This window comes from Microchirus variegatus (assembly GCF_963457635.1).
Source record: "Microchirus variegatus genome assembly, chromosome: 5".
In the NCBI taxonomy this organism is placed as follows: domain Eukaryota; kingdom Metazoa; phylum Chordata; class Actinopteri; order Pleuronectiformes; family Soleidae; genus Microchirus; species Microchirus variegatus.
The window spans coordinates 21,622,602-21,649,938 of NC_139806.1; the positions used below are offsets into that span (position 1 = coordinate 21,622,602).

The following is a 27,337-nucleotide window of genomic DNA, read 5'->3' on the forward strand; positions in this document are numbered from 1 at the left end:
CACCAGAGTGCACTTTATTGGGCAATGAGCCACTTTACAAGAGAGAGAGAGAGAGAGAGAGACAGAGAGAGAGCCTGCAAGCACCCGCACCCATTACTGTAAATCTGGTTAATCATACAAACTTTCAATGGGCATGCTGAGCTCTCTCACAGTACTTACAAAAAAAGAGATGAGTGTTTGGCATTATTATGTGCACAGCTATAAATTCACCACACTGGGAACACTGAGAATACAATACAGTACATGCTGTTTTGCTCTAACCCTGGTGTCTCAGACAGAAGCAGTCCACCCTATAGACTCTTGAGAGAGTCAGTGACATTTACTTTTCAGCTTCTCATAAGGAAGGAGAGTACAAATTAAGTCATAAATAATGTTCAATAATTCACACACACAAACCATTACATTACAATGTTTTTTTTTTGTTAACATTCCTATTATCACAATTTAAGTACACAGAATTAGTAACAGCAAATGGTCTAGTTGGAACAAGGGCCTTTCTGCATGGAGTTTGCATGTTCTCCCTGCGTGCGTGGGTTTTCTCCAAGTTCTCTGGCTTCCTCCCACAGCCCACAAAAACATGCAATATGCGGATTAGGTAAATACTCTAAATTGACTGTAGGTGTGAGTGAATGGTTGTTTGTGTCTATGTGGCCCTGTGATGGACTGCTGAACTGTTCAAGTTGAACCCCCCATCACACTATGTCACCTGAGATTGGCACATCTCCCCCCGTGACCCTCATGTGGAAGATAAAGCGATAGAAAATGGATGGATGGATGGATTATCATCGATATCGAATATATTGTAGTAGAAGATGCATTTTTGTAAAATTCTGAAGAAAAAAATCACCCGGAGCCTTGCCTTCAAACCAAAATGATCATTAAATGGCTAAATTAGGTTTCATTATGTTCTGCAGGAAAAGACAACATAATGGAGATGAGTGACACTCTCCTACATCTCCATGTCTTTGATGCTATACATTTAAAGGTCTCATATTTAGTTCTTGAACAGGGAAACAGAAAGTCGAGCCTTCAATGGGAGGCTGTAGTGCTGTACTGAAGTGGAACTGCTGTCACTCTCCACAGGAAGTAAAGTCATTTACATCCCCTGAAAGGCACTTTTATGAAGATAAAAAGCTTTACATTAAGTAAAATGTTACGTCCATGAATTCAACTGTTCTACTAGCTAATCCTAATTACTCCTAAGAGGTACAACCAGATAATTAATGTTCAAAAATACATGTGTTAATACATTGAATTACATATTTACTATGATTATGAAATATGACATGTTAAATGAATGGATTAGAGTCAATGAAGGGAGTGAGATGAGGCTGCAAGTTGGAGAAAAATCAAGTGAGAATTGAGATCGGGCTCAGGAATTAACCTTCAACATGTCGTCATTTGTTCTGAAGAAATTGATGATCTGTTTTTAAACAGCAGAGTTTAATCAGTTTACAGTTACTAATATCAACCTTACAGCTATTATTTTGATTTGAAAACCAGGTGTTTTATTAAGTAAGGTTAAGTACTAAGTGTTTGAGTAGATTGTTTTAATGCTATTCAAAAACTAGATAAACGGTCCTTCTACTATACAATTTTTCATTTGTGGCATGGTTAAAGGTCGCATTAAATACAAAATCTTGATATGCACATGCATTATTCATATTTTTGCATCGGAGCTGCTGCATGATGATTTGCAAAAAAGGTGTGATTATTTTTTGACAGATATTGTGATTACGATATGACTCATATGTTCTGCATCTTGAAAAAATGAAATCATGAAAAAAGTCACATTTTGTCGCATTCAACATTTTTCTCATCTAAAGAAAAAAGATTTTTGAATTCCTGTAGCACTGCATAATTTCAAGCTGTTTTTGTCAAATAACTGCAGTGTCCTTCGAGTTGAATATTCAATTTGATATTTTATATTTATTAAAAAAGAAAATGAAAGCAGTTAAAAGCCTGCTGCATTCTTAAACATAAATGTTTCTGTAACGTTCTCACCTTGCTGTGTTGGGTTAGGGTTAGACTTAATATTTAATGTGACCAACAGAGAATAGAATATTAATGACGTAGTGATGAAATACCATGCAGTCTACATCAATGTGGCTGCTACAGTGACCTTCTGTACTCACAGCTAATGTGTGGAAAGGATGTTTAGTCCAACATGTCCAAAAATTGCATTAGAGTAAATGGAGACAGAAAACAGAGACCTGACTGCGTCACTGCTGTGATTCCAAGCATTCCAACCAGACCAACATCAAAGCAAATACTGCTAGGTTTATTCACACACTCACACATTTATAAAGACACAATTCATGCTCTATCACACATATGTGCACACATGTCCAAACAGCAGGCACGACGGACGTTTGCAAACAACACGTTCACATAGTTTGAGAAACTTGTGATTTTTAGCCCAAAACATTTTTCCCTTGTTCAGATGAGACTCTGAGACCTGAGGCCTTTATTTAACTTATTCCAACTTCTACTTTTGGAAAATAGGTAAATACTGAGCTCTGGGTTTTCTTTTTTTTCTATAGCGTACATTTCTGTAAAGTTCACAACATAAATGTTTGCCTGGTTTCAACTCATGCATTAATTTCGGTTTTATCCATCTGCTTCAGCAAGAAAAGCCCATTTTTCAGACGCGGCCTTTCACAGTGGTTATGACAGAGGCTGTGGGCCACAGAGTGGGTCTGAATACAGTGTATGTGAGGTCCCTGACTCCCACTAGAGCTGAAATGACTGGGTTAGCTGGAGATAAATGAGGTGAGGTGATAAATAGCTGAATGGAAAGAAAAACACACACAAACATGCACACACATGGGGAGATAGAGAGAGATAGAGAGGAAGAGGGAGAGAGCGAGAGCTGCCAGGCATCCCACCAACACTAAGTACACCCATTCAGCACACAAAACACTTGAGGATTTTTCGCATTCTCATACAGTGTGATCAAATAGTTTCTCTCTTTCTAAAAAAAAAAAAAAAAAAAAAGAAAAGAAAAGAGTCAGATTGCTGCTGTTTTTCCATCTACCTGAGATGAAAGTGTCTGGAGAAATAGCCACCAGAGACCATGGTAGAGGTGGTATGGAGATTGGAGTTGTTGGAGGAAGGATGGATACAAACCAACAGATTAAGGAGACAATCTGCACCATAAATCTGCAATATTATCTGGTGTAGGCAGCAGGACGGGGAAGCCTGATGAGCTGGGCCCGCCCCATCTCTGCTGTAGCCTTTAACTTACGATAAAAGCCTATCAATTCACTTTGAAATCAATCTTTTGAATAGCAATACACTTAGCTCAATAATGTAATTCTAAGGCAGGATGGGGGGTGGGTGGGGGGCGGGGTTCAGTGTAGAAGCTCTTTTGCTGCAGCATGGAACTTCAGCACCTCTGCATACAGTAACATGTATGTCACTTTAAGGTAGAGAAAGAAAACATAAATCAATCTGAAAGTGATTTGCCTCATTGTGTTCAGCCATTTTAAGTTGTTGTTCGGCCTGAATGGAAAAATCCATTTCAAACAGCTTCACATTCAGTCTTCAGTCTGCTTCATATTCACATCATACTGTGCATTTTGCATTTCTTGCATGAATGTGTACCGGTTGCACAGACTGAAGGGGGGGGGGGTCTATCCACACCTGCACAGTTTATAAAACGGCATAACATGGTGTGAATCGAGCTAATTGAGGCAATTACCTCACAAGAGAAAGGAGCAACTAATCTGGGGGAAAATGGGGGAGGGAGTGTTTGAGCCGAGCAATTACCCCTTTAATCATCAGGTAAGAGAAAGGACGAGATGAGGTGAAGAAATAGTGACCTCAGATGGGGGTTGACATGACATGCTTGGCTTGGCAATGGCAACATGTTAGCCAGAGGGCACCTTGTTCATTTGAGTCTTTCCAAAGAATGCTGACATTTTAGTCATCATTCACTATCTACCACTTATCCTTTGAGCGTCATGAGATGAGCCTGAGACAGCTGACATTGGGTCAGAGGTGGGGTACATCATGCACAGGTCCCTAGCTTTTTATATGGCCAACATCACACATGACATCATGGTTTTCTGTGACGTTGTGTTGATCTGAAGAGTAATGAAGGAAGCATGTTATGACTTCACGAAAATCTAATCTATTGTACATTACAAACTACCAATGTTATTAATCAGTTAACCGAAACCCAATCTAAATACCTTTGGACTGGGGGTAGGACACTCAGAACCCATGCACACACCACAATAACTTGAAAAAACAACACAGAATATAGATTAGATTAACCTGAGAAGTGACCTTCTTGTTGTGAGGCAATGATGCTAACCACCACACCACAATGAGTCCTTCAACTTATATCCTCTAAAGGCAATCAGATGTCTGTATTACTAAAATGACAACATAAATATACAGTACATATACTGGACATGGGTCAATGACATATAAGGTGTTTTGATAGGTAAATTAAAAAAATATGATAATTATTCATTTCTATTGCAATTGGTCAAAGCTTTACAATGTCATGTGTACACGCATACATGTTGAAATCAGGAATTAGGACATTTTGGTGTTTTTTTACGTAAATGAATTGGTCATTACCATCCAAAATGTCATGTGGTGCGACCGTCAATAATCTTAAAATTTTATTAATTTAATCAACATATTTAACCTTTTTTCACAAGTTCTTAGTAATATGATGTGTCTAGAAACTAATTATTTGGATTTCTGTTGAATTGTCATACATACTGATATAATCCTCATTCTGACAGTCACGTTCACAGTTTTGTATGTAGTTTGCACGCTTATTTTCCTGTAAAATGCATAAAAATTATGCAAATGTAGACAAAATGCCACTAACTTCAGCTTACCCAATCAGTGATTAAGTTTCTGCCACAGAAAGAAGGCATCGCTTTTTTTATTTTGCTACAGATATTGCAATTTATGGTCGCATCACATGATGGTTGGTTGCACCAAATGATGAAACCAGCTTAAATCTCTTAAAAATCAATAGAATAAGAGACAATCATTTGCATGGAATATAATAGACAAGCAGACCAAACAGATTTTATTCATTTAAATTTTGAAAACATTTTATTTAATTTCAAATTTCATTCACAACACATTAACTTTCATTGAAATTCTTTTGAACGATACATTCATGTATATTTATGTAAACATTTCACTAATCAGTAAGGAACAAGACGAATTCAGACACATCAAACTTGAAGACATCAAACTGTTGTTCATACTGTAGAACTTTTCAGCAGGATAACAGTTTGTCATCAGTCAGACATCAAAGCACATATGATGTCATCATGGTACTATCTGTTATGAAGTTTGTATCACCTTGTTTTGATGCACTTGTACGATCATCAGAACCTGTATGCTTTATCGGTTTGTATAACAAATCTAAAATTCTATTTTGGCTTGAACAAATATTATATTATAAATATTGTGTCTTGAAAATTGCAGTAACTTGTATTGCAATTTAGATAAATTTCAATTAATTGTTCAGCCCTACGCTACAGTATATGCCAAAATATGCAAATAACATTTACACAAAGCAAGCCAATCCACTTTTCTATGTTGATAAGAGTATTAAAATTAGGAAAAATAATGGTACAAAAAGAAATCAAGGAACATTTAGAATAGATAAAAATGTGAGATTAATTGCGATTAATCGCGAGTTAACTAGGACATTAATGCGATTAATCGCAATTAAATATTTAATAATAATAATAATATCGTTTGACAGCACTAATAACAATGTTATACAAACTTCTATAACAGAGTCATTGTCATCAAAACTGTGCTTTGATGTCCGACTTTGATGTCTGACTGATGACAAACTGCTCCAAACACTTGACAACTGCTTGCTTTCTCCCTGCTGAAAGTCTTCTCTTTGCTTGAGAGCGGTATCTGATGAAATAGATTTAAAAAAACAAAACAAAAAAAAACTTTAGAAATTAGGACATATTGGCAAAATGACATGCTCCAAATACTTTTTCTTTTTTTTTTTTCAATATTACCAATAAGGATTTAACATAAAGCATTGTTTCTGCAATTCATGAAAAAAAAATAAGAAAAAGTGCAATTCTATCTTTTAAATAATAACAATTTACTACCATTATTATATATAAACCATCAAAAAGATATTAAAACACAAAAACTTCCTTTAAATAAGTATAGAACTCATTGAAAGCTAGCTGCAATGGTCGCACCACATGATAGTTGGTCGCACCACATGATATTTTCATATTCAATCAAAATTTACAGGCATAGCGTTGGACACCTAAACAAAACCAGCTTTTTTCTCGCAATAGGTCACAATGACATTTATGATCAAATTATGAATTTGTTCAAATAAATCAATATTTATCATTTTTTTGAGGTCATACCACATGACATCCAGATTTGGAAACTATGTACCAGCCATTTTAAAAGCAGTTTTTTTTAAAAGATGAGAGAGTTACAAACCTGCTAACTGCTTCTGTGGGTCCTCTGCAAAACTGTTGGTGATATAACTTGCAGAAAAAATGCAGTTGGACAGTATATTTAGGCGTCACGTCATTATATAAAATCAATAAATTAATCTCCATTGGCTCAGCAGTTTTTTAAAGACATCACATCCTGTACAAGTTATTTGAATACAAGGTGGTACACACAAGGAACCAAACAATGGGCTAAATCTATGACCTAAGACAGGGGTTCTCAAAGTTTTGATACCTGAGGGCCAATTTAGGAACCCAACATTGGACTGAGGGCCGCCAAAGGAAAATGAAAGGGGAAAAAAAACAGAAAGAAACCAGATGACCAGATTGCAGTTCTACAGTTTACACGTATTGGTCTGTATCCATTAATGTCCAATACACATTTAACAAGCTTAGTAGCTCCTGGATTAAAACTATCAACTGTAATTCATTGCGGGCCGCCAGAAATGTTTCTGCGGGCCGCCATTGGCCCCCAGGCCGCACTTTGAGAACCACTGACCTAAGATGTTTGTATGATGGACATTGGTTGTCTTTTGATGTATAGATATAGATGTACATGTATAGATAAAAGGTATTGAATGGTATTTGTCTAGTATGTATTGGCAATATTCTGTTTTCATGCCTGTTAAAATGCCAATTTACCCACTGGTTGTTTGCTCCCTCCTAGCGAGTGGAAGTTGATTGTTGTGGTTGCCAGCACACATGTCCAACAGGAGTGACCTACATTATAAATCAGTGCCAATGTCATGTTTGCGATGTTGAAGACGACCTGAAGGCCAAAACCCTCTGTTCTCAGTGATCAGCACCTGTGGGTTATTTTTTCAATTATACACACAAGGAACCAAACACAAACATCATCCATGACTACACCTCACCTATCCTGCAGGTGAGGTGATTCTCTCAGCTGCTCTGAGTCTGAGCCTTGATTCTTTAGCTAAGCTATCTTCTCACAAACTTAAAACTTGATACTGTTACATTGAAGACAAGGATTTCTTTTATCTGCTACAACTTCTTTTGTTACGCACATCGACATTTCTATGCACATTTTTAATTTACAAATCATTCCTCTAAAGTTAATATATCTGATGAATGGACGGCCGAGAGAAAAGTGGCGAATCAATAAGACCAAATTACAACAAAGAGCAATGGAACCCCATTTAAGAGATGAAGAAAACCTTTGGGTCGATTCATATGGACTGATGGGGTTTACTGTGTCATTTTTTAAGCTTGTGTGATCTGACTTTCTTATTCCATTCTGGAAAAACGTCACTCTTTGAATGGAAAAGCCCATTAATTCATATCTTATGCACAGAAGTTGTGCTCGTCATTGATGGAAGCAATAAGGTAGTGTCAAATCAGTGCAAAATGCCAAATGTTCGACAGGATATAAATTTTATGCTTTAGCATCTGTCCTAGTTTTTTCTCTTCAACTCAAACTAAGTTTGTCAATGTTGCACCTATGACTTTTAGTTTTTTTAATGTGTCTTTACTTTTAGAGATTATATTTGCTCATATAACAAATAAGCTACAATAAATTGTCCAATGAGGCGACAAACACACACACACAGAGAGAGAGAGAGAGGTTCGGGTAATGGCATCTAATTGGTTGTTCTTGTAAGGCAACCAATGCCTGGAAGATTTGCTCCCTGATTATAGACATTAACCAAAGAGTTCAATTTTCCCCTGTGACTCTCCTGATGTTATATGTCCTCCTCTCTGCTGCTCTTGCTCTTCTAACCCTCTGTCAGTATGCTGATCTTCTTCATTCACTGTTCCTTCTGTAGTATTTTTTTTATTTAAATGACTGTCCTGCTACAACAACATGGCCCAGATCTTTGCAATGGCAAGTTAAAGTATGTCAGCCCTTTGAAAATATTTGGTTTTCTGCATTAATTTAGTCATAAAATTATATCTGGTCTTCACAAGACCAGATATAATTTTAGTGCTTAAGTGATTAAACCACTATCACACAAGAATGTACAGTCTTCTGTATGGAGTCTTCTTTAGAACATCCAAAGAATGTACATGGGTAGAAATGATTGAAGAGATTGTGAAAATGGACTTCATGAAAATAAAGCTTTCTGCAGCTGCCATAACTGGCCACTTAATAAGTTAAGTCCATTCAAGCATTTGTTAACACAAATATCTAATCATTAAAATCACTCTGACTGGAGGTCAATCCGCAGCATCTCTACAGTGTTCATAAGGTGGATTTTCTTTGTCTGAAGACATTTACTTTGATTTTATGAGTCACTTTCCCGATGCATTATCTCTACTGAGCTTCAGCTGGCAAACAGCCACACGCGCATTATCCATTATGTCACATTGACAAACTTTTACTAAGTGACTCTGAGCTGCCTGGGCCAAAAAGCCTCAATGCAGCAAAGACATCTGGATTCATGAAAATCAAATCAACCAAATTGTATTTGTATTGCAGCAAATCACCATATACATTATCTCAAGGCACTTTACATAACAAAGCAGAGACCTTACAAGAGAAGAGAAGCTCAACATGTCACACAATGAGCAAGCGCTCGGCATCAGCGGAGAGCAAAAACTGTCAACATGTCAATATCTGCCTCGGACGGTTGAGATGAAAGGGGGATCAGAGGAGAGGTGAGGGACAAAAAGAGGGAGATGCAGACGTATAGTAACAGTTGTATTAACCATGCACCATTAGCTGGTTTGTAAGTGTAAGCTAACCAGCTGAAATTATTCAACCAGCATGTTGATGTTTAGCCCCATAAGGGTTATATTCAGGCTGACACCCATGTTTGCACAGATGTACAAAGTGGGTAGAGTAGCCACAGAAATAGGCTTATATTTATTTGTAATAAGTTGAAGTAGCAAAAACAAAGTTTAGAAAGAGATTTTCCAATGTCTTAAAGGTGAAGTAAGTAGTTTATAGTGCCATCTAGAGGAGAGGCTGAAATTTACAACAAAGACCTGCTGCTCTGCTCACCCCCTCCCTTCCCTGAGCGCTACGGTATCCTCAGCCGGTCAAATGTTGTCCTCGTTGTCTTTCTCCGTGTCAGCAGATGAGGTTCGTGAGGCGAGGGAGAGGGCGAGCTACCGCGGCCGTAGCAGACGAGGCGGAGAGAGTGGAGGCGGGACTTCCGCTACAAGTAAAGAGACGCTTGATTTGTTCTCTCGCGTTTGTCCTTACAGACTCCGGTAGAAACATGGCGTCTCGCTGCTAACAGTGGTTATGCAACCGCGTCCCGCGACCATGTTATTTTACATGACTTTTTGAAACACTACGAAAATGAAACAAAAACTATTATACAGCAACTAGACAATGCAGGAGCACATAATATGTATAAAAAGGTGGATTTTGGGTTATATAAACCTGTTATAAAGTCTGTTCTGTAGCTTGTAGGTAAATAGCTAGGGTTTATATTATTGAGTTCATTAGTCCAAGGCCTCCCAACAAATGAACTATTTACTCACTCAATGTCACTCCAAAACATAACTATTCATGTTGTATCTCTCTATTCAAAAATACAAGAAGTACCATGTACTGTACACAAACCTAAAAGTACACAGGACATGACCTTGTTCCCCCCAGCGGTATGTAGTGTTCTCTAAAATACTAAGAATTATTTTTTTCTTTTCATTAGTTGCAAGTGTTTTGCAGATGCTTTCAATGGCAGAAAAAGAATCTTAACTTCGACTTGGCATGTGCATCATCAAATGCCAAGTTATTATTAAAGTGATGGAGAGCATGAGCAAGAAGACGAGTAAGAAAAATATTCAATACCTTCAAAATGAAAAATGTGAATTCAGTACAGCATAATGATTGTGTAGACCTGGATTCAGTAAGCAGATTTAAAAAGAATATGACCTGGACTGAAACATTGGATTTATCCTGTGTTCTGTACTTCTTGAGATTTGCTTTAACAAAGATTTACCACTGCTCATAGATCTAAGTATTTGTTGCATAGACACAAAGACACTGAATGTCTGAAGAAGAACTGGAGAGCAGTGCTGTAGAATGTTGACTGGGCAGCCTGAGTCACTGATCAGCCTCTGAAAACATGTATCCATGCACTGCTTCCAGGGCTGCAATGTGAACAAACACAGCAGCTCTGGGAGAGTGAACAGAGACACAAAATCTCACATAAACACACACCCACTCATACACACTCACACTCCAACTGGGCAACTGGGCTGACTTAAGGCCATTTAAGGCTGGATTGGACTAATGCCTGGATCAGATGGCAAAACAACCCTAAAGGCTGGGCTACAAGGTGTGACCACTGCAACACATTTACAAGCTTAAGTAAAGGTCTGTTTCTTACTGTGCTGTTTTCAGGCCCTAGAAATAGAAATACAAAGATACAAAAGCTACATTCACAGCAGTTGTCACTTTGTTGGTTAATAATTGCTATAACTGGTCAGACTTGGGAAATCTGTGCCTTTTTTGTAACCATAACAAAAGGAAGTCTTTGTTCTGTTCTGTCTTTCTCTACTATTGAACAGAGTAAAACTGCTATTTAGCACAGTTGAGTCAACAATAAGCAGTTTGTCAAAGATGTAACACCTGAATCTATAAATCGATCACTCACTGAACAATGACCATAACTACTGTGAAATGGTTACTGGACAATGGTTTCTACTCACCCTCAACTTGTTTAAATAACCTCACTATGAAGCAAACAGGATGTTTCAATGAGTCGACACAGATCGTCTTCAGGTACAGTATTAAAGGTAAAGTTGTGTATTTTTTAACCAATACTTTCATAAATGTGCACTTAAATGAATCAAACAGACATAATTGGTGTAGCAGGTATGGCCTGACAGCATAGACTACAATGTAATCTTAACTACCAAATGTGACCAAAAGCGTATTTTTTTTTTTTTTTTTTTTTTTAACACCACCAGTTTCTAGAGCTCTGCAACCAGGCAGCATTAGCTAGTTCTTCCTCCTCTCTGTGTTAGTAAGGACAACTATCGAAGACAAATAATTTACTGCCATTATCTACAAAAGTATCAGCAATTGTTACACTGAGTAAAATGTCCATCTGTATAAAAGCCACAAACCAGTGATGCCAGACTCTTACCCAATGTGGTCTGGAAAGGGTGTCGTCACCTTCCATTTCCAGAGGCTTGACCAAACGAACACGGATCAAAATGCATCTGTACGCAATTGGATAGACCTACAACCAGTCAGACCAATGATCCATTTCCTGATGGAAAATGTGTCAACAAACATGCTTGTAGTTTTCCAGGAGCTATGGTTATCACTGCCAATCGCTGCCAGAAATGGCTGGGTTTACCCAAGAAAAGACTTAGCACTTTAAAGGTGAAAAAATTACATTACAACATTTCATGGACAGTAATATTTTCCCTCAGACCATGTTTTGGCCAGTGCTACTACCACCATTTGTTCAAGTGCTGTGGGGGTGAAAGCCAAACCATGAGCAACCAAAGAGGCCGGAGTTGAATGTGTCACGTCAAGTCTTTTGAATGAAACATAAAAGAGGTTGGTTTAGCAAAACCGTGCACATGTACATCAGAAGAATACAAGTTGTAATTCTTATAATGGTGTATACTAATATTAGTTAGCTTTTTAAGCAGATTACAATGTTGATTCCACATGTATACTTTTTCTGAGTGAGTAATGGCTCTTTTTTTCACTCATTTAATATAAGTCTGGTCTTATATATAGTTGCCCTAAGGTGCTACCAAGATGGTTGACAAGTTGCAAGTCTGGGACTTCACCCAACTCAGAGCTAACATTAATTAGGCAACATGTCTGTGAAGGTTCTCAGTCATCCATCCAAGTCATAGTCATCCTCAGGAGTCAGCTGTAGGAAAGTTGTTTATGAGCATGTCCAGTTGCCAACAGGTAAACTCCTGAAGATGTCTAAACCAGTAAAATGTTGTTTACCAGAGGTTCCATCATGACTAAACTCATCACTTTGAAAAAATTACTCATATTTTTGAGAGTTAAATCTGCTGCTTTTATCACTGTGTATGCTCCCTAAGAATAAAAGGCTGACAGGCATAGCAACAGTAACTAAGGGGGCGGGGCTTAAAACTGTCAATCCTTGAAAGAGACAATCATAAATCGTGTGAGCAAAAAAAAAAAAACTGTAATCAAAGTAGCAACAGGGAAATCTCTTCCCTACGACCACCACCAAACCTACACAAACACACAGGCACAGAACAACACAATGCAACTGATTTCTTTTCAGACCTACTTTCATCTCCTTTAACTCTCTTTCTATACACTCACACGAACACAAACACTCCTCTTCCCCTAAGCCTCCCTCTATGAAGAGGGCTATCTCTCCCTCCATCTGTGTGTGTGAGGGGTTGTCCTGGTGTGTCAGTAATGACAATGTCCCAGTGTTCCTCTCTGCCAATTAGCCAGACCGTAATTGCACAGACACATATGGAGCTGTCAATCACCTGGCTCCTCCACACAGGAACTCCTCCACCCAGCAGAGAGAGCGAGCAAGAGCGACAGAGAGACGGTGACTGAGAGAGAGTTTCCAGCAGCTAGCTCATTTCACACTGTGCCAATGAGGAGCATTTCATTCAGTTACTCAAACTGTGCAGCAATCCCACAGTTCGCAGGAAAAATGCCATGAAACAGCATTATAACAGTAGCACTTCAGAAACACATTCTCGTTTGGAGATTCATTTGTGAGGTTGTTACGCTTTCCTGCAAGTCAAAGCAATTTGTGCCATGCCTTGTATTCTCTAGATAGAAACACAACCAGTTGTTGATTTAGCTGTTGCAAAGAGAAGCGATGCATTGATGCATTGTCTGAAGGAAATAATCTGTCTTAAATTGTTTCGAGGCCCTGTTTTTTTGAAAATAATAATAAAAACATAGTCGGGAGAATAAATAATCGCATGAAAAGAACAAATGCATCCTGGTAACAAGTGTTATACAATTATTATTTATTAATTATTATTATTCCACAAGCCACAATGTTGTCCAACACGTTTCCTTATTTGCATGAATATGGACACAGCTAATTTCATCCCTGCTACTTGGATTTAACTTAATTTAAAGTGGATTGAGCAACATTAATAAACAACTACAGTATATATTTTTTTCTTTTAGAATCTTTTTTGTCAATGACGTTGATGAGAGCATGATATATTATTCTTGAGCCATCTCTAAAGATTTGCATTTGCTGCAGCAGCTAATGTGTTTTGGTTGTGCATACAGTTGGACAGCAATGACTTGCTGGTTTTGGGATTTCGCCCTCAGCTTCGATGAGCTCACCGAAGAGTGGAGAGAGTGTCACATACATGTTCAGGACCAGGTGGAAATTTAAATACACCTTAAACCATTAGCCAAATCATCTGTTAATAAATGAGAAATGAATGGAGACCACAGCAGGTTCACAAACAGAGCGCTCGTCTGTTAGTCATCCATGTAATGAGAGTGGTTTTTGACACATGCTGTACAGATATATCACCATATGAATAGTGTCCATGAGGTGTAAGCATTAAAACCTGTGCGCCTGAAATAGACACTGTAGAAAATACACTAATTAGTTTTGTGGCTCTTGAAATTATAGCTTTAACTGTGAACAAGTAGATTCTATGTAAAGGAAGTTTTTTAAAAGTACAAAGGTGATTATGTGCTCCTGATTCTCTCAGCACCCAAGAACATTTTTTGTTTAAAATATGTCATATTTAATTAGATGGAGAAATGTGCTACATTCTAATTACAGTCTGACTTATGTTCTTTGTAGCCATCATTCAAATATTATACATTTTACAACTAATGTGTGGAAAAGCATGAAGTGTTGAAGACGATAGAAATCCAATTGAGATTTCTTTTACATTTGTTTGTTTGGTGTATTAGTTTATAGCTAATTTTAAGGTCATTTTCATTAAGAAATAATGAAGTCAGGTGAAAATTCAGGAAACACATCTTGACCATAACCATTAAAGAACTTGCATGGATACAGATTGTATATCCCAGTCTGTTTGGTCCAATGGCCATAAAACCTTCCCTTTGTAACAGGAAGAATCATCACAGGGAGCCTGTGATGAATAATGAAGTAGACCATTAAAGATCAATAAATGATCATATTTAACAAATGAGACTTTACTCGACATTATCCATTCATGCAGTGACATTAATTGATTCCTGTTTTCATCCTTGTAAATAAACACATTTAAGTCTTGGTTAATGGAGAGCCTGATTTCCCCTGAGCATCTCCAACAGAAATAAACTAATGACAGTTTTATAATGACAAAGATAACATGAACAGCACTGGTGTAATTCATCTATAAGCTTTCAAGTTCTGTGAAGGCGGCAGTTTACCAAGCATCTGCGCCACTATTACCACAGAAATAGAGAGCATATGTCAATGCACAGGATGGCAAGGTGTGTTATAAACTCTGGACGAGACATGGCCCCCAACAAATGGAAGTCGACAGTAACAATGATAATCGTATTCGACACAAACCACTTTTATTCAAATTGCATAATATTTATAACAGAGTTTCCTAAGAGTTTTTGTCCTTTGCTAGACAAGGGACTTTGAATAATGAAGAAATGGTAGGCGAAGGTCCATGAGATTCAGTGTTTCAAGGGAGGTTGAGCAGAAGGAGAATAAAGAGAGGAGGAGGAGACTATTGGGATGAATATGAAGGAGTGGAGAATGTGGAGGTCCAGTGTCCCTGCAGAAGTCTTACCTCTGGGACGTCTTCTTGTACTTGCGCCTGCCAGAGAAAACAAACACGAGAATTGTGAAGCACCGACTTAAGCATTTCTCTTTGATCTTCAGTTTTATTGGATTTATATTTCCAGTTAACATGTTAAACTTGAAACATCACACATCAAAGACTCTGGACCTTGTACAAGAAGCATGTGCACAAACATTTTGGCATTTTGGGTGCATTTGATGCATTCACCTTTTTCATTTACATATAAATATGTCATAAAGAGTGTACAGTCTTCACAAACACTAAATATAAATGTATTTATAGCAATTCATAGTGGAATACATGTAGCAGCACACTCGTTAAATTTGAACAACTTAATATTTCTGTCACTCCATCAGCTGCCTCATTCTCCACCAGTGTATTATCACTTGGTGAACATTATTGTCTGATTCATTTCAAACCAAAAGAAAAAAAACGAGAATAAAACAGGGTCACAAAATATTAGTGGAAAATATGTGCTCGTATGGGGAAAAATAATAGTCTATTGAAAAGTGAATGTCCTTTCAATAAGGGGAGAGTCCATATTGTATAAGTGAGTTCAATTACATGAAGCCATTTGAGGTAATAATCATGGTATTTACTGTCAAAAAACTAATACTATGATTATTATTAATAATACATGGATATCTTTAAAGTTAAAAACCTTATTTCTTCACTGCCTTCACATGATGGATGACTATGATGCAGTTAACATAGAGCCATTGTGGCCCACAGAGATCAGGTTCAACATACTGCCAACAACAGAAATAATAAATATGTAAATAAGAGTAAAAGTTTTGATTGTTAGTTTTCTTGGATTTCCAAGCAGTCAAAAAAAACACTGCAAATGCTTACAGTCAATTATGCAAATTAGGGATTTAAAAGAGGCGTAATTATATGCAAAAGCAAAAAAAAAAGACACATACACACAAAACCAACTGACATCCCACCTACTTTAATGTCACTGTGTAGGATCCCAGTTTGTGCAATAGTAAAACACACCTTCAGTACAGTGCAACACACCTACACATCCATGAAGAGCTGACAACATGGCTCTTAAAGCTAAATGCACACACACACTTAACACACTTGTAACAGCAGAGCGTAGGGAAGGTCAGATCCGCTGCTTTGGACGACAGGCGCAGTTTTAAATTCCAGTCAGGCACAGTTCACAGCACTTAGCTTGATTTGTTTCTCACTCGCTTTCAGTATAATCTTTCACAGAGCTCCACGGAAAACTGCAAGCTCAGGAAGTTTCTCTGTAAAGAAATGTTAAACGCTCCCTCAAGATTAGTGAAAAAAAGATTGAATTAATCATTAGGGGCCTGTGCTGCGTTTAAAAAGGCATCAAGTATCTCAGTCGGACGGACGTCCTGGTGCTGGAGGGTTAGAAATAAAAGAATGTAATCTGACAAAATAATAGATGGAAGGAAATCATATGGGTAAGAATAAGGATAACAAAATTGTTAATAGAAGGTCAGAGAGAAACAACATTGATATATCCTTGTTTCCTCACCTCCTCCTTTCTCCGCCTTTTGCCCCCTCCCCGCCTTGCTGAGCTTTCTTTTACGTCCCGTGTGTGTCTGTCAACTACGCAGAGCTTCTTCTAATTAGGAGGCTTTAATGCAATGTCCTCGGCATAATGAGGATGTGGGTTGAAAGGAGTCACGGAACTCCAGGAATTATTGTAATTATAAAAAGGTCACAGAGAATTTATTTAGCAAAATGTGAGTTCAGGTGAACCACATTGTGGTAACTGCAGCACAAGAGAAAAAAAGGGGGTCTTCCATTGGCTGTGTGCTTGTTGTTGCTTTTTTTACCCCCCTCCTCCTGTTGTCAGTGTGTCCTTGGGCAGGATGCTGAACCCCCAAGTTTCCCGAGATTGTGTAATATCAGTGTGTAAGTGTGTGGGGGTGCTTATGACCTTCAGTGTTAAGTGTTTTGAGTGGTCGAGAGAAACACTATCAGCATTTACATTTGACTGTGTCTGAAAGGTAAGAGGTACTTGTTTTTCTGGGGTTGTAAATAGTAAAAGACGATATTATATACTTCACTATCACTATATTTAACATATGTAGTACATTGTTCTGGATTAATGAGTAAATAAATGTGATCGACACTTTGATGTATAATGATGTGGACCAGTGGACCAATTAAATGTCTTTACTGTGCTCACTGACCCATCCCAAACTCTAAAGGTTAGTGGTTCCCAAACTAAACTAAAATCCGTTTTAACCACCCAATAATTTTTTTTCTGCATCCTCCTGTTGTCATTTGTTAGGGGAATCCAATTTGCTGCAGCTTCTTAACTGATTTATCTGCTGATTACATTACAGATTAATCAGCTTCATAAAACGACAAAAAGAATTGCTGTCACAGTTACCCAGAAGTTAATTTTGAAATGATTAAAGTTATTTGGAAGACGAAGGAGTGGGAGTCCCAGTGTGTCCAGAAGGACGGTACTTGAGAAGCTTCTGGGTCTCCTTTCAGTGCCTCACAAATCAGATGGTGTTATAAAGCGGTCAGACGGCCACCTTGATCCTCCTTGGGTTTGAGTCTATGTTGCCCTTAAGGGAGCTCACTGTGATGAACTGTTGATCAAGTGATTAAATAATTTATTGATTTCCATTAATCAGTGGGTGACGGAGAGGTCGGGTCTGTCGCAGTGATCTAATTTATTAATGGGAATCCATTGGAATCCATTCACCGATGCAAAAATATAAAGGGGCTATTCATCAAAGGGAAGTAATAAAACGCAACATGCTGTTCATTCCTTGATCAGTGGATGTCAGGGTGTTTTCAACTGCATCACTGAAGGCTGAGCTAAAGGGACAACTGTCCAAAGCAAATGCTCGGCCTGCCTGTCTGTGGATGATTGGTGTACTCTGGAGCACGCTGTGCCGGAGAGAGTGCTGTGATAGCCCTACACACACACACACACACACACACACACACACACATCATACAGCTGCCAAACAAATCTCTGAGGATAAGCTGGCAGCACATACAGTAAATGTCACCAGGCTGCTGCAAACACACATCCAATCTATATCATCCACACCAGCACATACACAGCCTTTCTCATCACACACACACACACACACACACAGCATACTGTCGATCCCTTAAACGCACAACATCCACTGTGTGACGCGTCACCATCTGTGGGGGCTGCCTGTCAGTTGTAGCTCTCTATCTCTCCTCAGACAGAGGCTCTTTGTAAGATTAAAGGCTAATGTGATCTCTGACACGCAACAGGAGCCCTCAGAGTATCCAGCAGGCTGCAGCGTAGCCATAATGAAATGAGAAAAAAAAAAGAATAGAAAAAGAAAGTCCCAAGCCTTTATCTGACTCACTCTGAGCCATGAAATATCCAAAAAGACAGATGGTCACGATGGGGAGAATTTATGATGTGACCGAATGAAGACGATGATGGTGGAGGGAACCACATGTTGACTTTGGACATGAAAACAATGACTCATCAGGGAACTGCAGAAACTCAGTGACATGAAAATGACAACAAAAAAATACATTTGACAGATGAGGGGGTGAAGGTGAGAAGTCGCCGTCAAATAACGCTTGGTTCATTCACTCGGCTCTCAACTGCGGTGCGGAGGCAAACTGTTTTCGTTTCAGACCTCCAGTAGAAACATGAGAGAGATGTGTCTTTTTCCACACACACAACTCCACTGCTGTCTCCTCCTGCTGAGTACGAATGATGAGAGAATTCCCACTTCCACCTGCACACACTGTAAACTACACAGGGCTTTCTATCTGGGGTGAAAGGTCGAGAGGCTGGTGTTTGTATTGTAGCATCAGGAGATCTCCTTATAGGAAACAAGGGGGAATGAGAAATTTTCTGCTCAAGGGCGTTTATTTTGTATTATTTAAAAATAAATATAAGTGATTGACAGATGCAAAGCAGGAAAAAAAAGAAAAGAGAAAAAAGGGGAACGCAAAAACAAATAGAGAATCTCCCTGCGTCAAAGTCTTATATTGACAACAGGTGTTTATCGCACAACAGATACAACGATAAAAAAATTCTGCAGCAAAACTCTTGAATTGTGATGAAATAAAAATGTTTCCTGTATCAAGGCTGCGTGTTTGAAGAGCTCCACGCTCACTGCTTCATACTAATGTGTATTTCTTCCAAAGGAAGTAGTTCAGAGCTGCTACATTTGCTCTGAGAAACACCAGATCACACACACACACACACACATCCTACACACATAGACATACATACAGCAACTGCCACACAAATCAAAACAAAATCAGGTGAACAAAGCCAGGCTCTTTTATGTGTCCCTCCTGTTGGATTTTACATGTTTACATTTTTTTTTTTTTTAAATAAATTCAGAGCAATATAAAGTAGATCACACATGTAAGGACACAAAATACTTGTTGAAAAGAGTAAAAAAAATACTCACAGTCCCCGGAGTCGGAGCCAAATCTTTTCAATCTGTTCTGGCTGGAGATACTTCAGGGCCGTGCTTTCAAATTCCTCAATCTCTTTGGTGGGAGACTCCATGTCAGATACTCTCAGAGTTCCGGATGTGCCAACAAAATATTTAAAAAAAAGTTTAATCCCCTTAAGTGTGTGGTGAAGAAGAGGGTAAAAAAAGCAGAGCAAGGTTTTGCGAAGTGCTGGATCCCAGGATGTGACCAAGGTTTCCTCTTTCTTCAATCACATTTGCACCCAGAGCTGCGACAAACTAGTCACCATCCTTCCTTCCCCCCCTCTTTTCCCTCTTGTTTATATGTGAGAGAGAGAGTGTGACTGGAACTCAATAATAGTGCAGGGCAGTGCACAAGTAGCTGTGACAGTGGTGAAACTGTACCTCTTTCTGCTCTCCCTCTCTCTTCTCCTCCCTCTCACTCGCTCACCTCTCTCCTGTGTGAGCACAGGGGTCCTGGAGCCGTGCCATGCTCTCCCAGCAACAACGGGATGCAGACGGCAGGGCAGCGCAATCCGGGATTAACGCACACTGCCGAGCTCTCCACAAAAGAGGGAGGGAGAAGAAAACACCAGCAGTCAAAGAGAGGGCGGAGTCTGGCTGATAATGAGAAACCATGTTCTGTTTCATCCACTGGAAAAACCAGAGGGAGCGAGAGTGGAAAAGGAGTGGGGATGGAGAGGAAGAGGGGGGACGAGACCTTTAGGTTGAAGAGATGAAGGTGTGAGTTCCCTGCGTTTACTGGAAGAATGTGTCTGCATTAAGAAAAGGTTTTGAATAGAAACTCTCTCTCTAGAGAAAATGACAAAGCTTGTTCTTCCACTTTCGTTCTTTTTTTTTACCCACTCATAATTTAAAGACACAAAAACACATCTGTTTATTTCATCAGTGATGAAAAGACTATAATGTCACCAAATAAACCCCCAAAGGTTCAAAGATCAACATTTAGATCAAATTCCTCTCTGTGATATATTCATTTCAAAAACATTGGTAATATGATTCCTGTTCAACATATTAAGTCTCCTTCCAGGAAGGATTAACTTGTGAGCAGACAGTGCATTGACACTGATTTGTTAGAGATTACTCTGATCCATAGAGCGTATTCACAACTGTCAATCCCCAAATACAAGCCTGAGAGAATCAGTGTAATTCTGTCCACGTTATTATAAAACACAAAGCAGCTTCAAAAAAGAAAAAAATAACAAACATGGCGTCATCCTCCATCTGAAAAACATGACCTCTTTGCTTCATTTGGTCAGATACCTTGGCAGTTAGCAATTTTACAATTAAGACAGTTTTATGACGCCTGCAGTCATATAAGCCATCACAACTCACCAGCTCCTCCATATATTATGTTTTATATATCGCTTATTCACTGAAAGCTCCGTCAGTAACTACATACAAGAGCAGCAGGTAATTGATGATATTCTGGTCAATTTATTCTTCAAAAAACTTGTCTTTACTACAACAAATGATAACAATTGTAAGATGTTGGCGGTATTAACCCTTAGTGCTCATGCTGCACAGATCTGTGCCGCAGACGCACCCATGGTAATTTGCCGTGGGAATAATACAAAAATCCTTATATGGACATCCTGGGGGTGTGTTTACAGGTCAATGCGTGTTTTTTCTTCTTATGTGTTGTTGAATCAAACTTATGATTCATTTTATGTCACATTTTTAGTCATAATGTAGCAATTATTGCTAATTTCACAAATTCAATCTGATTTTAAACATTTTAAGTACTCTTTGCTCAGGTGTGTTTATATAGTTGGTGAAAATATAAGAAACACACTATACATTGCACATTCTTATAGCCTCTGTATGTTTAAACAGTAATTGAAAAAAACAGCCAAAATACTCTGTGTTCTAAGGGTTAAAATCAGCATCAAGAGGAAAAGAATATTGATACAAAAAAGATAACGTTAAGCCCAATAGATGACATACAGTATATGTCCTCAGATTCTAGCCAACACACAGCCCTTAATGATATGTTGCACATAAATATTCTGTACAAACATATGAACCTTTGTGAGCCTCTTGTTTTCTCTCCTTACTCTCCTTCTTTGCTGGCCCACAGCTCACTGAAGTGCCCCCACTTTCTGCAAGCGCCCTACTATACGCTCAGGTCTTTCAATTACTTGATGCAGGATGCAGGGATAATGCCAGGGCACCACCTCAAAGAGGCTCCTGCTTTCATCTGCTGAGATGGGTCCCTCGTAAGGAGGGAGGAGAAATGTTTCCCTGAGTGCCATGAAGCCTGCTGATGTTCTCTTCAAAAGCACACTCATCTTTGTCTCTTTCTACTTTTCTGTCTTTGCCTTTTACTTTCTTTCTCTATCTGATTCCTCAATCCACTCTTCAGTGTGTCACTGTTTGCTGGCCGCCAGGCAACACTCTAGCTACAGGCAGAGCTGATGGGTCAACTCGAGGGGAATACGCTACAGTAACTTCACATTTCGCTGTTTGCTGTTCACAGGTTTACGCCCCGGGGACCCGATGCACCCTGTCATACATGTGCATGAGTGTCACTGAACACTGGGGAGGAAGGTTCAGTCGAAAACATGGCAGGGATCAGGAAGGTCATTTTAAGATGCACTGCTCAAAAGAGAAAGAAATACAGAGTATGAAGCAATAGTGTATATAAACTGAGTGATTAACTGTGCTTTCAGATTATACTCTGATGGTGTAATATGTGCATACTGTAGGAAATGTCTCCCCTCAATCAAAGGTCACTTCTCTATTTAGTTTGACTCAATCACATGACTTTCTTATGATCTGTCCCCTTGAGTGGTTTTCTGATGTTTGAGTGCCTGCACTTATCTGGACACCAGCTGCTCTTCTGTGACCAGAGATGTTCACAAGTCATTCACAAGTATTCTTGGATAAATGACATTGTAATTCTATAAACATGTCATCACTGATTCAGAACTGTCTTGTCTAAATGTAAAACTTGATACAATTGTTGTTTTTCTGCTCCTGGTCTCTCTCCTCTGTCTCTACCTCACCTTCCTCTTGTCCTTCCTGTCCCCCACCTCTCCTCTGTCCCCCATTTTCCCTTTCACCCCAATCGGTCAAGGCACATGCTGCACATTTTTGAGTCTGGTTTGGTCAAAGATTTTGTCCAGTTTATTCTCTCCACTGATGTCTAGTGTTTTCTCATTGTGCAAATTGTTTGGTTTCTCTGTTGTCTATAATGTTGTCTGCGTTCAGTGCCTTGAGATCATGTGTTTTATACAAATAAAATTGAATTTAATTAAAGTCCAGGTGGCATGAGGAGGTTTTGCAACTGGAAAACCGCAGGCGTCACCTGCAACCAGACACCTATTGTACAATACCAGCTGTCAATCGCACTGGTGTCCATTCATTATATGCTGTGATCTATCGTCTATTTTCCTCTAAGTGGGAGCATAATTAACAAAATTCAAATTAAAACCACTCATGAAACATAAATCAAGTGTGAAGTGAGCAGCAAACACATCACATTAGAGTCCTCCTACAAAGCAGAAGACTACTTCCACTGTGTGTACGGTCTATGATCAAGACTGACCCCCACGTTACCAAACTGCTGTGAAACTTAGTCAAATAGTTTGCTATTTTCAAAGCAAAGCAAGCACTGCTACATTCAAACCTATTTTCTGTGACTGGAGGAGAGAAAGCACTGTAGGTTAGTTTGGTGAGTTTCAGATATTCACACTTCTGTTGACCATTTTGTACAGAGAAGTGTAAGAATATAAATGGCTTTTTGTTGCAAATGTGTGAAATCTTATCAACACGTTTTTCTACAATTATCAGGATGTAGGTGACAGTGAACACACTGGTTTCTTTTGAGCACTTTGTTGCGAAGATCAACACAATTTACACTGGGGAACTGTATATATATAATGAAAAACAAACAATTATGATTATAATTCGATGACTGAATGCCCTCCGACCCTGACTGTTCAGCCACAATGTAAAGAGGTCACCTGTTTTGCTTCTGTCCTGTACATAGACATTGCATATATACTGTACACTGAGGCAGGGACAAAACAAAAGGCACTTACTACGTATCCCTCTGTTGTGTCACATGTGCTCTCCTTTTTTGGATTATGAGAAATACGAGCTCTGGTATAATTCTGAAGACTTACAGAGAAAACACACATAATATCTCACATTCACATGAAATAGCAGGATTGAGACTGCAGCCTTGTGGAGACAGACGTGGCCTCCAGCCTTTGTACCCAAGGAATCTCAGAGAATACTTTAATGACATTACTAGCTGATGAATGAAACACCTTGCAGGAAAAAGCACAAATGTGTGGGTTATTTGGCTGCCTATAATGTGAGAGTGGCACTATGCAACAATGTTGAGAATGGGATGAAATATTCAGAATATGCCGGAATCTTTTATTTTACAAACTACATGCCTTTAGGAAGACTTTGCAAAATTCAGCATTAATTGCCTGTCTAAAGAGGTCGAAACAAAAAAAAAAAAAAACATCACTTTAGTAATCTATGAAAACACATAAATTCAAAGGGAGAAACTAATTTAGCAAAAAGAGTGTTTCAGGAATTGACCTTTTGGAGCTAAAATACTTGGTTCAGTTTCAAGATTGATGAGAACAAGAGACAAAATGCATCTATTGATCTAATCAAAACATATCCCTGATTATTAAAATATCACCAAAGATGCCCAAAAAAAGAGCTCAGTGACTCAACTCTGGTGAAAATGAATTATTCGTATGACTATGACGGAGAGAGCAACTGGAAATTGTGCTCTGCTGAGGTATTCTTGTCACTGTGCTCGTGCGCGCTCAAAGCTCACACATCGAAATCAAGACATTAACAGCGCCGGCCATTTGGAGGTACATGAAAAATTCAAATCTCATTTAAATTTCCAGGCGGTTGATAAGGAAATCTATGCATCAAAATAACAATCGCCTTTGCTGTAATGACCACATTTTGTTGGAGATCATCTATCACAAAATGTGATTCCCATCTATACTTAATTTCTCTTTTTGTATTGGACATAGTGGAGATGAAAGGCTGGGTGGGAGAAATTGAGGCCATGCGGCCATCAGGCTATATTTATTTTCAGAGTGACGGAGATGGGGAAAAAAACAAAACAAAAAAACATAAGAAATTTCCTATTACTTCATCCCCAAGACAATCCTATGGGTCAGCTGTGATGCAAGCAACAGCTGAGCTGGAACCAGGCTGAACCAGACTGAACCAGGCTAAGGAGGGAAGTAATCAGGCTGGAGGAGCACAGGGGGAACTTAAACAAAGTCTCATCTAATACACTTTAACAAGTTATTACGAAGATTTAAATATAATGAGGATTTTATGGCACTTAAGGTGTGCTGAGGTATGTGACAGCAAAGTCGATTAAGTGTTGTGCAGTCACTGACTCAGCACAGCAGGACTGGCTTTTTCTGGCTGGAAAAAAATGGATGACATTTGATTTAAGATTTTAACTTTTTGCAGAATGCAACCTTTATTTTAATGGAATCTGATGATGGCTTTTGAATGGATTTTTGTTGTAAATATGTTGTAAGAGCAGGAGGTACAATTACAATAATAGCTTTCTGCCTTATTTTGGCTACCAGCATGTTTTTGGACTGCTGATAAAGGTTTGCTGAATATTTAAAAAAAACCCATGCAGGTAAAATGTATCCATCCATCTTCTACCGCTTTATCCTCAGCATGAGGATCGCAGGGGGGAGCTGTGCCAATCTCAGCTGACATAGGACAATATGTGGGGTACTACCTGGACCATTCGCCAGTCCATCACAGCGACACATATTCTCACCTACACTCAACATGCAAACTCCATTCAGAAAGGCCTTTGTTTTATTCAGCGACTTGAATCTGTTTTTAAATCCGTCCTTGCCTGCAAACATGTTATCAGTTATACGGCTCCCAGGCGAGTCTACAGAGATCAGTATTGACAATGTATCAATACCACAACCATGCTTAAAAAGCACACAGCTGTCCTTGACAATCAGAATGATTGCATGTCATTTCATTTAGCACCACTGTCAGGCCAGAAATACAGCTTCCAATCGTAAGCTTTTAGCTCAAATCGATTCAATGCCAAATAATTGCCTTTAAGGACAGCTATGGTGTCTTGGTCTTTTTTGGTTAAGACACTACAGCCAAATAACGTGCATGGCAAATGCTCTTTACAACCGCTTTATTACCGCTTCAGTGCCTCAGCTGACACAAGTCAATGTTAGTATCCCAGTGGAGCCATGCTCCTGGTCACCTGACAAACACTCACTCCAACCTTTAGATCTTTTTTAAGTTACCCTGGCTTACTAGCTGCTGCAGTGTCCCACTTCTACTATCCATCAGTCACACTTTAAGCACAGTAGCTTGTCTGAGTTTGGCAGGTCTATGGTGTAGACTGGATAATCCACACAAAGAGCTTATAGGTGTAAATAGCTCGAGACTCGAGTGTTTATTTTACAACCCTAATACTAGAGGGCCAAAGGAGGTCTATGCTATATAGCAGACTCTGTTTGTGCAGCCTGTTTGAAAGTTATATAATTTACACACCGGTGTAGGCTGTAGGCTGGCGTGATTCTTTACTGACACGGCAAAAAATATTTCACAGTCGACGATGGTTATTTCCTGTGTTTGGGTTCACTGCAGGGTCAAGGCACAGAAAGCAGCACACTCACAGTAACTCACAGAGATCAAAATAACACTGCAACAACATGATGCTGCAACTGCATCACACACGCACACACTCAGGCACACACACGCACGCACGCGCACACACACACACACACACACACACACACACACACACACACACACACACACACACACACACACACACACACACACACACACACACGCACGCACACCCTGACGTGTGCAGAGTTTACTGTTCACCTCAAGCTGAAGCCATTGGTGATTCAGTGTGTTAAAATGGTTAAAGTGAACATGCTGGTAGAGTGAGATTAGGAGTGTGAGGTTAAGGGTGGGTGGAAATGACACATTTAGCCCATTTATGAATGACAGCGCAGAAAATACTAATCTAATCACAGTCATTGCAAATGTTAGTTTTATCTTTGTTAAAGGGACAATATGTAGTATTTATGGGTTTATATTACCCAAAATCCACGTTTGTATACATATTATGTGCTCCTGCATTGTCTAGTCGCTGTATAATATTCTTTGTTTCATTTTCGTAGTGTTTCAAAAAGTCATTTAAAATAACATGGTCGCGGGCCGCGGTCGCATAGCCACTGTTAGCAGCGAGACGCCATGTTTCTGCCGGAGCCTGTAAGGACAAACGCGAGAGAACAAATCAAGCGTCTCTTTACTTGTAGCTGAAGTCCCGCCTCCACTCTCTCCGCTTCGTCTGCTACGGCCACGGTAGCTCGCCCTCTCCCTCACCTCACGAACCTCATCTGCTGACACGGAAAAGACGACGAGGACGACATTTGACCAGCTGCGGATACCGTAGCGCTCAGGGAAGGGAGGGGGTGAGCAGAGCAGCAGGTCTTTGTTGTAAATTTCAGCCTCTCCTCTAGATGTCACTATAAACTACTTACTTCCCCTTTAAGCCCTTAAATATTTTTATAATCACTTAGTCACACATGTCAATAATAATAAAAATAATAATGATAATATATCATTATTTGATTGAAACAAGGCTGTAAAAACCCAATTTTCTTTTTATTATAACTGAAAGGTTGTAGGCGCACAAGGTATACAAAT

General features: G+C 39.0%; 1 protein-coding gene across 1 annotated transcript in view; it reads right to left on the bottom strand.

The window, feature by feature from the left end:
- pde1cb (phosphodiesterase 1C, calmodulin-dependent b) overlaps nt 1-27,337 on the bottom strand; it is a gene marked incomplete at both ends in the record, with an annotated part of 105,239 nt that overhangs the window by 46,061 nt on the left and 31,841 nt on the right. The window contains one exon of the mRNA XM_083889615.1: nt 15,159-15,185. Within this exon, the coding sequence (XP_083745741.1) occupies nt 15,159-15,185 (27 nt within the window). The remainder of the gene's footprint in view (nt 1-15,158; nt 15,186-27,337) is intronic.